The sequence below is a fragment of the Prionailurus bengalensis genome, chromosome D3 (assembly GCF_016509475.1).
Source record: "Prionailurus bengalensis isolate Pbe53 chromosome D3, Fcat_Pben_1.1_paternal_pri, whole genome shotgun sequence".
NCBI lineage: Eukaryota > Metazoa > Chordata > Mammalia > Carnivora > Felidae > Prionailurus > Prionailurus bengalensis.
In genome coordinates this window covers 53,725,235-53,738,206 of record NC_057356.1, presented here as the reverse complement: position 1 = coordinate 53,738,206, position 12,972 = coordinate 53,725,235, and the positions used below count along the sequence as shown (strand labels likewise).

Below are 12,972 nucleotides of genomic sequence, written 5' to 3'. Positions count from 1 at the left end.
GGCACCTCAGTGGCTCATTTGGCTAAGCATCTGACTCTTGATTTGGCTTAGGTCATGATCTCACGGTTGTGAGACTGAGCCCCACGTTGGGCTCTGAGCCGACAGCTCAGAGCCTGCTTGGGATTCTCTCTCTCTGCTCCTTCCTGCTTGTGCGCTCGCTCTCCCTCTCTCTCTCTTTCTCTCTCTCTCCCTCCCTCCCCAAATAAATAAATAAACTTAAAAAAAAGAAAAGAAAAGAAGAGTTTCCCAAACAACAGTTGCTAAAATGATTCTGGCAACTGAAACTATAAATAAAATGAGGACCACATTTAGAGTTTTCCTTTGCAATTAAATTTCTTCTATACTGTCTTTTGTTTTGGATTGGATTCTTCTGACTTTTTAGTGTTAAAATATTATTTATGTTATGAAAAGATGATGATAAAGATAGTGGGTTCTTATTGTTGGGTAAGTTCCTTGCTTGGCAAAATAAAATTTTGGCAAACCAATGCCAGTCCCTAAAGTTTTGTTTGGTTGTTTTATGTTTGCTTATTTTGGGGTTTTTTTAAATGTAATGTTTGTTCACTTTTGAGAGAGAGCCAGCGAGGGAGTGTTGTGGGCGAAGGGGCAGAGGATCCGAAGCGGGCTCTGCACCGACAGCAGCAAGCCCGATGCGAGGCTGTAACCTACAAACTGCAAGATCGTGACCTGAGCTGAAGTTGGACACTCAGCTGGCCGAGCCACCCAGGAGCCCCTGGTTGTTTTTGTTTTCAACTCATACGTAAAACCTGACCATAGAGGAAACCACTGCTTTCAGATAAAGACTACCTTCCTGATCTTTGTGTCCCCAGCAGCCAACACAAAGTAGGCTCTCCATAAATGTTGGTTGCGTTAATCCCTTTCTTGGTCAAAATTCAGCAAATATTTCAGACAAAATCACTGTGGTTCTTTTCATTGTTCATTTTGCTTATTTTTATAAGTAAATATTTGTCCATAGCCACATAAAGCAACAAATAAATCCTGAAAGCCCATAAGAGCCTACTCGTGAAAATACTGTGATTATATTCTGTCAGGAATATACATCAGTTATGGATTCTCCAAGGTACATACTAACCCAAGCTATCTTCTAGAACATATGGGATGGTATGAGGCCATCTGTATTTTTCTCCGATGATGGAATTTCTATCTTGTGCCTGTCAAAAATAAATGTGAAGGGTTAATTAAATGAATCAGGCAAAAACCTAGGGAACAATGAATAGTTAATCTAGAAATAAATGAAATTTAAAATGTAAGAAAATAAGTAGGTTTAAGCAGGATAAATTTAAAGGTAATGGAGGAAGGCTGCTAGTTCTGAGGGGCAAATACACTCGGTATGTTCTGAGTCTGTTTTGAGGCCAGTAGCCTAAAGAGTTAAGAGAGAAAAGAGACGCAGTAAGAGAGAAGGAGAGGAGATGGGAGGACAGTGGGCAGGAGTTAAATTATGCAAGGTCTTGAAGGCTGTGGGTAAGTTTGGCTATTGTTCTACATGCAGTAGGAAGCTGTTGAAGAGTTTCAAGCCCGGAAGTGAAATGATATCATTGCTCGTTTAAAAGACCACCTTGTGGGGCTCCTGGGTGGCTCAGTCGGTTAAGCATCTGACTCTCGGTTTCGGCTCAGGTCATGATCTCATGGTTCGTGAGATCAAACCCCACATTGTGCTCTGCATTGACAGTGCGAAGCCTGCTTGGGATCCTCTCTCTCTCTCTCTCTCCCTCTTTGCCCCTTCCCAGTGTCCAGTTGAGAACGCCTTACATGTGAGACACCTCATAAATGCGGAAATGGAACTGACCAGTTGGCACCTGGATAGACAAGTCTGGAGTGCAGGAGAAGGAATGGATAAGAGTCACACCTTCAGAATCATCAGCATAGACATGACATTTACAGCCCTTGGACAAGGTGAGATCCAGAGGGAAAGAGCACAGATAGAAGAACAAGCCCAAGACTAAACCTGAGACTCCGCAGCTCTGCTTCTTGAGTTGAAGTTCCCAGCAGAACTTACCTGTAAGTAATCTATGCTCATCCATGTGCCATATACTCTCCATGCATAGATTTGGCAAGATCTTTACTTGGCAACACTATCTTTAGCTGTCAGGATAGAAGTCACAAAATCTATCTTTTACAGTAAAAATTCTGATTCATTGATATGTTTAAAAATTCAGTTTAATTTGGCCTCAACTAGATTAAATCAGGGAGGTTTTATTTAAAAATGAAAACATCAGGGCACCTGGGTGGCTCAGTTGGTTAAGCACCTGCCTCTTGGTTTTGGCTCAAGTCATGATTTCACAGTTCATGAGTTCGAGCCCTGTGCGGGGCTCTGTGCTGACAGTGTGGAACCTGCTTGGGATTCTCTCTCTTCCTCTCCCTCTGCCCCTCCTCTGTTCCCTTGTGCTCTCTCTCAAAATAAATACATAAACTTAAATGAAAATAAAAATGAAAGCATCATATTGTCCCAATAATGAAAATTCATCGGACCAATAAGATCAAGGCATACATAGTGAGTGACGATGGCTTTAACCACACAGAAATCTGAGTAATGGATAATGAAGGCATTATTATGCAAGTCCCTCAGGGTATAATGTATTTATTGAATACATCTGTCTCTATGATACTGTATCTCTAGAGACAGTTGGGCTTAACAAAGCCCATGTTGTCCAATCATTCTCATATACTCTGTACTTTAATTTGCAGTAGTTAATAGAAGATTCTTCCTTGCTTTGTTTCAACTCACCCCATCAAGTCTGATGTCTCCCTCAAATAGATCCAGCCCCAAATCTAAGAGGGAAGATAAAAATTCATGTTAGCAAATTGGATTCAAACCCTCTACTTACTAAAATATGTAAAAAAGAAAATCTACAAACCTTCATTGATATCAAATATATCTTGATCAATTCCACCATCTACATCTTTAACTAAAGGAAAGAGAAAAACACATTGAGCATTATGTTTTGAAAGACGACAATCTTTATCAATTACCAAATTAAAAGTAAGGAAAGTTCTTTGTATCAGGTAAGTGACTACTAGGTTCTGATTCAACATACATTGATTGATTGATTGATTGATTGATTGACTGGTTGACTGATTGAGAACCTCCCATGAGCCAGGCTTGGGGCTATGGGGCTTTTGCATATATGCTTTTGTCCTATCCATGTCCCTTGAATGTCAAATGACTTCAGGAATAAGAAATTGGTCACTCTGTATAATATTAAACTGAATTTGAAAGACTAGACTAGATGACTAGATTAAATGATAATCAAATGTTTAAATCTGGTCAAACCAGCCCAATCTACCCATATGTATATATCCCTTTGCTAGTAACATATCTTGGAACTCTCAAGCAAAAGTCCTAATTTAAATTTGAATTACTCTTGTAAGTTGCAAAGGAGTAAATAATAGGGCCAAATCTCTAAGGGTACGACAGAATAGGATGGACATCGGGTCCACCTGATTTGATGCAAAATAGCAAAAGTAGTAATAGCAAGCATTTATGGGATGTCTCATGTGAGTCATTGTGTTTGGATTTTCCTATATCCCCATCTGTTTTTCTGCTGGGTATGTGGAACCCTGGAACAGGAACAATAAAACAGTTCTCAATAAATCAAAAGAAGCCAGTGTTTGACTAAAGTTCAATGCAATTATACAATTATGCGTACGTAATTATGCATTGTGCCTAGCATTAAATGTGTCCTAAGTTATTCTGTCCTGTTGTTCTATCATCCACACGACTTTCTTTTACTATAACTTAGAACAAAACTCAAAATAGACTCACCAAAGTTTTCTGGAGTTGGCTGAGAAACAAACACATAAAAAAAAAAAAAAGGCATTATTATGACACCCATGACATAAAAGATCTTCTTGGTTCCAATTTCTATCTAGTAATTTGTAGAGGGAGGGGAGTTCTTTAATATTAATATATTAATAATTTCTGGCTTATATCTAAGACAGCTAATTTGGAGTCTAAAGTAATTTTTGGATGAAAGGGTCTTCTTATCTCATGTAAAAAATAAAATTGGCTGTTGTATGGATTTGAAGGTGAAAGAAACAAGGAACTAACTTCACAGATTGAAAAGAAGGCAGCATGTAAGACTCCAGCCCTCAGATAAATGTTCACTTTAAACATGATTCTCTGAAGGATTCATGGAGCAATGTTTGAAAAACCTAATAATTTATCCCCATTGTTGAAATATTATTGTAATTTATAACAACCCCTTATAAAGAAATTTTATTGAAGACCTCATCAATCATGGTTTACTTTCACGTTTTTCTCAAGACGCTGCTTGAGAAATGTTAAGAAAAAAAAAAATCAATGGGTATACTTTGCAATTAAAAAAAAAACTTTAAGGGGCGTCTGGATGGCTTAGTCAGTTAAGTGTCTAACTCTTGATTTCAGCTCAGGTCATGATCTTATGGTTTGTGAGTTCAAGCTCCACATGAGGCACTGCACTGACAGCGTGGAGCCTGCTTGGGACTCTCTCTGTCACTCTGTCCCTTCCCTGCTCAGGTGTGTGCACTCTCTCTCTCAAAAATATAATAAACGTTAAAAAAAACATACACACACTAAGGAGCGCCTGGGTGGCTCAGTCGGTTAAGCGTCTGATTTTGGCTCAGGTCATGATCTCACAGTTTGTGGGTTCGAGCCCCGCATTGGGCTCTGGGCTGACAGCTCAGAGCCTGGAGCCTGCTTCGGATTCTGTGTCTCCTTCTCTCTCTGTCCCTCCCCCGCTCTTGCTCTGTCTCTCTCTCTCTCTCTCTCAAAAATAAACATTAAAAAAAAAAACACTTCTGAAAATAGGTTCTCTACAAGTGACCAAATGAAAAACCTAGACTATATGCCCAATGGAAAAAATGAAGTAAACCTGAGAAATTTCTTTTTTTTAATTTTTTTAAATGTTTATTGATTTTTGAGAGAGAAAGAGAGCACAAGCAGGGGAGGAGCAGAGAGAAAGAGGGAGACACAGAATCTGAAGCAGGCTCCAGGCTTTGAGCTGTCAGCACAGAGGCTGACACAAGGCTCGAACCCACAAACTGTAAGATCATGACCTGAGCTGAAGTCAGATGCTTAACCGACTGAGCCACCAGGCACCCCTTAAACCTGAGAAATTTCTTAGGGAAGTCTAGAGTCTAGTGAGAAAGCTCATGGGACTGGCAGGCAGCAGGTCTGGGTTTTATGCCTGGTTCCACCAATTCACAGCAAGTCAGTTCACCTTCCAGAAACTCAGACTATCTGTAAAATAGGTTAATACAGCTTACATATCTAAATACCAGAATCATATGGACTGTTTGGCAAGCAGTAGGAATGAACTGGTTGGATAGTTACTCTTCTTGATATGAAGAAGTGCCTGTTTGTCTCACACATTAGCCACACGTAGGCACACTCAGAGAGGAATGCTAATGTGCCTAATGATAAAAGTCATCAAGAGGTGCCTGGGTGGCTCAGTCAGTTAAGGGTCTGACTTCAGCTCAGGTCATGATCTCATGGTTTGTGAGTTCGAGCCCTGCATCGGGCTCTGTGCTAACAGCTCTGCTTTAGATTCTGTGTTTCCCTCTCCCTCTGCCCCTCCCCTGCTCATGCTCTCTCTCTTAAAAATAAACATTAAAAAAATTTTTTTAATTATCAAGTATTTGTTCATAACTACAGTTATAATGTGTCTTAAATGGCATCTCTTGTTCTCAATGTTGTAGGTCCTGTTCATAGAATATCAGCTCAATATAATAGCTTATTTTAAAATCACAACTAAAATTCCCCCTAGGCATTTTGGTTTTTAACCCCCTAGTTTTAAAACTTTGGGTTGGTCTACGGTACAAACTACCTGTCACTGTAGAAAGATTGGTCTAACCTGACAAAGAGGCAGACAAGAAACCCCATGCTACAAAACCGTAAGCTCTGGCTTTGCCTGTGACATCCACCATTCATGTCTTACGGCACCACAACAGTAATACGCATTTCACTCGGCAGTAAAAAATGGAATGCTTTTCAAATTGCACATTTTCCACCTTATCAGGAGAAAACTTGTTACACAAAAATGAAACTGAAAGAAATATATAACTTTATGTCCATGTCCCTGACTCTGTCTCTGACGGGGCTGCTTCTCACCCCGTGACCCTGCCTGCCCCAGCTCGCCCCGCTCATTTCATTCACATCTTGAAATTCCTAAAAAGCAAAAACATGAACACACAGGCAATAGGCCCCCAATTTTTCTCATTGTTTTCCAAACATAGTTTCCTTACCAAGCCAGGAACCAGGAAGAGAATGGCAAAGAACAGAAACCAAGGCAGATACCATGAATCCATGTTGTGGCTTCCAGTTGAAATGTGCAAACTAAGAAAGGCAGAGTAGCATTTACTTCTTAAAAGGCAAACATCATAATTTGTAGCCTTTGATCTCAAAGATCCATCTTGCAGGTCAGCTCGCTGTAGTAGTATTATCTGCAGTCAGAGAGTTAAAGTCCAGTATCCTGAACACAGCTCTGCAGCCTTGTTTGTTGGCTTTTTTTTTTCCCCCTGAGTCAACATTCAGTAGTTAAGCGCCTGGCTGAGACCTGTTAATGAAATAAGTTCTCTAATTTATACATATTTGTCCTCAGAATTATTGACGACCACTTGAGCAAAAGAAAATATCACATTAATTTTTATTTATTTTTTAATTTATTTTTATGTTTTCCTTTTGTGAATTCCTGAAATTACCTTTTAATCTTTCAAATAGTAACGTTTGTGAAGCTCCTTCTGCTCATCTAACCCTGTGCTGCTTTCATATATCCAGTTATGTCCATGGCTTTTTTTTTATCATTCATTCATGTATTAGAAAATTTACTGAGTTTCAAAATCCATTTATGTGTTAGAAATCTGGCATATTTTGATCATTATACATAAAGTAGCAAAATAGCAACATACCTCACTCGTGAAAATTCCCATCAAGCAAACCTAAGGGGGAGGGTCCAAAGCTAGGAATGGTCACCGGTTTTCTGATAAACTAGTGTTCCAATCCATCTCTCAGTTCTTTCCCTTTTTCCTTGTTTTCTTGGGCTAACTTTTCTTTAGACACAACCTACTCTCTGTGTTCCCATGATTCCACTCTCAACCGTGATGCGATATAATATTTTTGCAACACGTCTTTTTCCCTCAGCAATTCCCTCCCCACTCAGGATTGGTCCTTGCCCCTCTCTGCGCTCATAGGAAGGATGTCAAAAGATGCATGGTAGAGACAAAGGACTTGGGAGGATGCTCTTTGTGAGTTTGAGCCAGTCATTCCCAACCTCTGAGAGGAGGGTAAGTGTTCAAAGGGAAAGTTACAAACCCAACTCCTCACTTGTTCCCAGGGATCCTGTGGATGGTTTCTGGGATCCCCAATAAAATGGGCCTGTTTCCTGGCTAGAGCTACAAGGAGACAAAAACACTCTGCAAAAGAAAGCATGTCTTGGAAGGAAGGAGAATAACTCCTAAGAGACCAGAGTGGCACACAAGTATCAGGGAAAGCCCCACACCTGCGGGGCCATGTGGATAGGAATCCGAGTGTCTCCATAAAGGGCTGCATAGAAGGACAACCAACGACCAGACGAGAAACAGATGTTTCAGAGCATGCCTGAGGGGGGATGCCACCGGGATGAGATGGGCCCTTGGGCTGTCAAGCTTAGGCATGAGCCTCAGAGTAAAAGATGGGAATCCTTAATCGGCAGCAGTTAAATTTCTCCCATTTATGTGGATGGGGACTCAAAACAATAATTACAGTTACCGAAAAATAAAAGTATTTATTATGCATATCTGCTTTTGTGAGCCACGTGCAACTGAGACCCCTGACTGCAAGCCATGCATTAGGGCAGACGGCTCACATTCCAAGTTAGGAAGTTGCAATCAGGGAGGTAGGAAGCAACAGTTCCGAGGACGGTTGTAGTCTGCTGTGAACCCTACCTAACACAGCACAGGGACAGCCCCTCTAGGAATCTCATGGACAGTCATGGGGGCGTGGCTGAAATCCAACTCGAGAAATGTGTTTTGACTGCAATTAATGGATAGATTTTACATTTCATTCTTCCTGGGATGGTCACTGAGGCTCTAATGCAGAGGCTACCCTTGGCTGGTCTAACATAGCTCCAGCCCCGCTCACTTGTCTCCTGGAGAGCGTGTCTGCCTCTGGCTGCTGGTCCTCCTCTGGTCTTCATTTCTCCCGGGGACTATCGCGAACCGTGCTCAAGATTCCAGCCATATGGATTGTTCTGAGAGCTCCTGGAACTATCAGGAAAGCGCATTTCTCTCAGGAATGTGATTCTCAAAACCCCCCATGGAATACGAGAATATTCTAGACCTAAGGATGGCAGATCTCAAGAATGAAAAGCTTTCTAATAGGAAATAGTACAGAGGTTGCAACACAAGATCCGTATCTTTCCTCTTAGGACGCCCACTTCCTTCACCCAGTTCTTCTTCCAAAAACAACAACAAAAAGTTTTTGTAAGTTATGTCATGTGTTCCCCAATGGTGGCTCTTTATGAAATCTTATGAACACTTCTATAAACTTATTAGGGAGGTGCATGTAATTGAATTTAAATTAAATTAAATGGAACTAGGAAAAAAGGAAGAAAATGGAGGTGTGGTGACTAAAGAAGTCCCCGGGCAGCAAGGAGAATACAAACTCATTATGGCCCCAGCCAATTAAAGGGCAAAAGAGCTCATAAGACATCTGCACCCCCTGCGATTGAGCACAGTAAATCACATTCTTCTAAGCCCCTCCCCAAACTCCCATCTCTTACTCCATTTTTCAAAATTGTGCTATATTACTGTATTAGTCAAGGTTCTCCAGAGAAGCAGAACCAACAGGATCTGTATATAGATAGAGAAATTTACTTAAGGAATTGGCTCACATAACTGTGGAAGCTGGCAAATCCAAAGTCTGCAGGGTGGGCTGGTAGACTGGAGACCCAGAGAAAAAGCAATGTTGCAGCTTGAGTCCAAAAGCAGTCTGCTAGCAGAATTCTCTCTTCTTCTGGAAATCTTGGTCTTTTGTCTCTTAAGGCCTTCAACTGATTAGATGAGGCCCACCCACACAAAGAAAGGAAATTGGCTTTGCTCAAAGTCTACTGATTTAAATGTTAGTATCATCTGGAAAGTATCTTCACAGTGACGTTTAGACTAGTATTTGACCAGATATCTGGATTCCATGGACTAGCCAAGTTGTCACATAAAATGAGCCATCAGTTCTCTTTTTTGTTCTCTTCTTTTATTTGCCAGACTCTTCACAGTCTCCTGTTTATGGGCTAGCTATTGGTTACACTAAAGGTGGCTATTACGGCCAACTCAACACAATTGGCTGGACTGCCAGCCACACCGCTGGCTGAAGACAAAGATGCTATCTATCATGTTCCATGGTGAACATCAATGACAACAGGGTCACATCTGTAACTCTAGGAAAATACCGAGGGACCGAGAGTTGCTCTTCAGATTTCAAAGCCAGTTGGCTGAAGCGGTGAGGAACAATTCTATTCTTACACCGTATGATCCTACTTCAAATTCCTGGACTGTTTTGTTTTGCTTTGTTTTGTTTTGTAAGTAACTGTTATACCCAACATGGGGCTTGAACTCATAGCACTGAGATCAAGAGTTACATGCTCTACTGACTGAGCCAGCCAGGCACCCCTCTGGACTGGCTTTACACAGGGAGCTTTTTGATGCTGGGAGCTAGCCCACAAAGAAACAGTGGGGGGGAGAATTGCAGCAGGATGATGAGATAGCAGCTTCCTCCCACCATCACAAGAGGATCACCAGGTGGCCCGAAAAGTTTGGCAACCCTACTGTAGCTCAGCAGGCGTGGTGCCATTAAAAATTCACCCCAAGCCAGAACAGGCCTAAAATGGGTGTCCATTGGGGTGCCTGAGTGGTTCAGTTGGTTGAGCGTCTGACTTCGGCTCAGGTCATGATCTCACGGTTCGGTTCCACGCTCACAGCTCAGAGCCTGGAGCCTGCTTCAGATTCTGTGTCTCCCTCTCTCTTTGCCCCTCCCCTGCTCATGCTCTGTCTCTCTCTCTGTGTCTCTGTCTCTCAAAATTAAATAAACATCAAAAAAAAATTTAATGGACGTTAAGCATTTGCTGCAGGTGGGAGCAGATTTGCTGGACAGAAGCAAAAAAAAAATTGAGAGAAAGATAGTCTTCTTTCTTCCTTCTTTTTTTGGGCTCCAGCTTTTAACCCGCAGTAGCATTCAGCCTAGGCTGCTTTAACCACAAAAATGAGAAAGGAAAGATGGAATGTACGATTGATCTCACCACAGTCTCCCATGAATGGGAAACGTCTCGGGCATTCTGCTGGAAGTGTTTGCCTCCTGTCCCCTCCTGTCACATGTGCCTTACTCCACAGCAGTCCTCAAATTTTTTGCCTTGAAACCCCTTTTCATTGTGAAAAGTGACTGAGAACTCACAAAGAAATTTTATTATTTTATCTATCAATATTGACCTTCTTAGAAATTCACACTGAAAAATTTTTGAAATATTATTAATTGATTAAAAGTAATTTTAAATAAATTTTAAACCTATTATATGTTAATATAAATAATATATTTTAAGGGCGCCTGGGTGGCTCTGTTGGTTGAGCATCCAACTCTTGATTTCAGCTCAGGTCATGATCTCACAGTTCGTGAGATCAGGCTCTGTGCTGACAGGGTGGAACCTGCTTGGGATTCTCTCTCTCTCCCTCTCTTTCTGCCCCTCCCCCACTCGCTCGTGCATGCTCTCTCTCTGTCAAAAATAAACTTTAAAATATATATTTTAATGAAAAGTGAGCACATATTCAAAAAATAATGGGAAGAGTGGCACTGCTTTACATCTTGGCAAATCTCTTAATGTCTGGCTTACTAGAAGACAGTTGAATTCTCAGATCTGCCGTGATACGTTGTCACAATTCAAGCATATGAAGATAATTCAGCCTCAGACAGAAATGTAGTTGAAAAGAAGGGCAGGGGCGCCTGGTGGCCCAGTAGGTTGAGTGTCCGACTTCGGCTCAGGTCATGATCTCACAGTCCGTGAGTTTGAGCCCCACGGGGGGCTCTGTGCTGACAGCTCTGAGCCTGGAGCCTGCTTCGGATTCTGTGTCTCCCTCTCTCTCTGTCCCTCCCCCACTTGCACTCTGTGTCTCTCTCTCAAAATAAACGTTAAAAGAAACAAATCCTCTCATGGCTACCAAAAAAGAAAAAAAGAAAGAAAGAAAAAAGAAAAGAGGAGGAGTATTTTAACAGCCTTTTTAGATGACTGTGGCTGTTCTTCTTAAATACTACACCCAAATTTCACATGCCACAGTTTCTTCAATCACAACGATGAACTTTTCATACTTTGTTATATTAAAATCCATTGGTCTAATCTTGCATTTCAAATGGATGCTTTCCCTATGCATAATTTATTTTTTTTAATTTTTTTACATGTTTATTATTTTTGAGAGAGACAGAGCGTGAGCGGGGGAGGGACAGAGAGAGGGAGTCACAGAATCCGAAGCAGGCTCCAGGCTCCGAGCTGCCAGCACATAGCCCGACACGGGGTTCGAACTCACAGACCGCGAGATCATGACTTGAGCCAACGTCGGCCGCTCAACGACTGAGCCACCCAGGCGGCCCTCCCTATGCATGATTTGTAACACCACTTGTCCTTCAGAAAATCTGGATCTTCCCAATGTTGACACATTTCGTATCCCTTATCAGATAAATCTCTTGGTCCACACCACCAATCTCATCCGAAAAGCTGATAAAGATTTCAGAAACCATTAAATTCGCAGGGACGAATTTCTGGACACAGGTGTTCCAAAAATTCTTTCTCTTGAAAGCTCAAGTTTTAGCATTGGTAAGAAATACCGTCAGTTGGTTTCCTGGATAGGTTAAGCCCACTCCATTCGTTTTCAAGAACATTTCTGCGAAATACCTAATAATCACAGTCTGCCTACTGCTTGTTCTATAAGCAAATGCGGTGTTCTATGAAAAAAGCAGCTGGAGCAGCTCACGTCTCAAGCAATCACACAAATGCTTCGCCCAAAACAAAGATCATATTTTGGCATGCAGCGCAAGTGCTCTGTGTGTACTTCCCATTTTATGACACAGAATATTAAAAAGATGTGCACTCAAGGGCCTAGATTTAATAAAATTAATTTTTATAGCTTCATCAGGACATTTTCAAGTGAGACTGTGGTTGTTTTTACTGCAAGGGCATGGTGCTGAAGAATTCAACAGCTACTAGGGACGCCTGGGTGGTTCAGTCAGTTAAGCATCTGACTCTTGGTCTCAGCTCAGGTCTTGATCTCAGGGTGTTGAATTCAAGCCTTCTGTTGCACTCTGTGCTCGGCATGGAGCCTGCTTAAAAGACAAAAAAAAATACAATGGCTACTACTGCCACTGCTTTTGCATCAAGGTGCAATTGTCAACACATTAAAAAGACAACAACAACAATAAACAACAACAACAACAACCCGGGGGCCTGGGTAGCTCAGTGGGTTGAGAATCCAACTTTGGTTTCAGTACTGGTCATAATCTCACAGTTCATGAGTTTGAGCCCCATATCGGGCTCTGTGCTGGCAACAAGGAGCCTGCTTGGGATTCTCTGTCTCCTTTCTCTCTGCCCCTCCCCCGCTTGTGAGCATGCATTCTCTGGCTCTCTCTCTCTCAAAAATAAATACACTTAAGTTTTTAAAAAAGGCCAAAATGTCAGTATTATTATGAAGATAGTTTTGGCTTGTGGGTCCCTACAAGGGTCTCTGGGACATTTCAGGAGTCTGTGGACCACACTTGGAGAACTATTGCTTTATAATGACAGGAAGGTAGAACAAGACTCAGAAAGACAAGGGTTTGGGCCCTTAATAAGAGGTTCATCAATTTAAGGGCAGCTGTCTGGCTCAGTGACAAGAGCATGCGACTCTTGATCTTGGGGTAATGAGTTTGAGCCCCACGTTGGGTTTAGAGATCACTAAAAACATAAACTTAAAAAAAAATAGAAGTTCATC

At 41.6% G+C, this 12,972-nt stretch overlaps 1 protein-coding gene across 1 annotated transcript in view; it reads right to left on the bottom strand.

Moving 5' to 3' along the window:
• Positions 1-12,972, bottom strand: part of MEP1B (meprin A subunit beta) — a 53,572-nt gene that overhangs the window by 21,239 nt on the left and 19,361 nt on the right. The window contains exons 3-6 of the mRNA XM_043557179.1: positions 3,782-3,800; positions 2,874-2,924; positions 2,744-2,787; positions 1,091-1,169 (exon numbers count right to left, since the gene is read on the bottom strand). Coding sequence (XP_043413114.1) covers positions 1,091-1,169; positions 2,744-2,787; positions 2,874-2,924; positions 3,782-3,800 — 193 coding nt within the window. The remainder of the gene's footprint in view (positions 1-1,090; positions 1,170-2,743; positions 2,788-2,873; positions 2,925-3,781; positions 3,801-12,972) is intronic.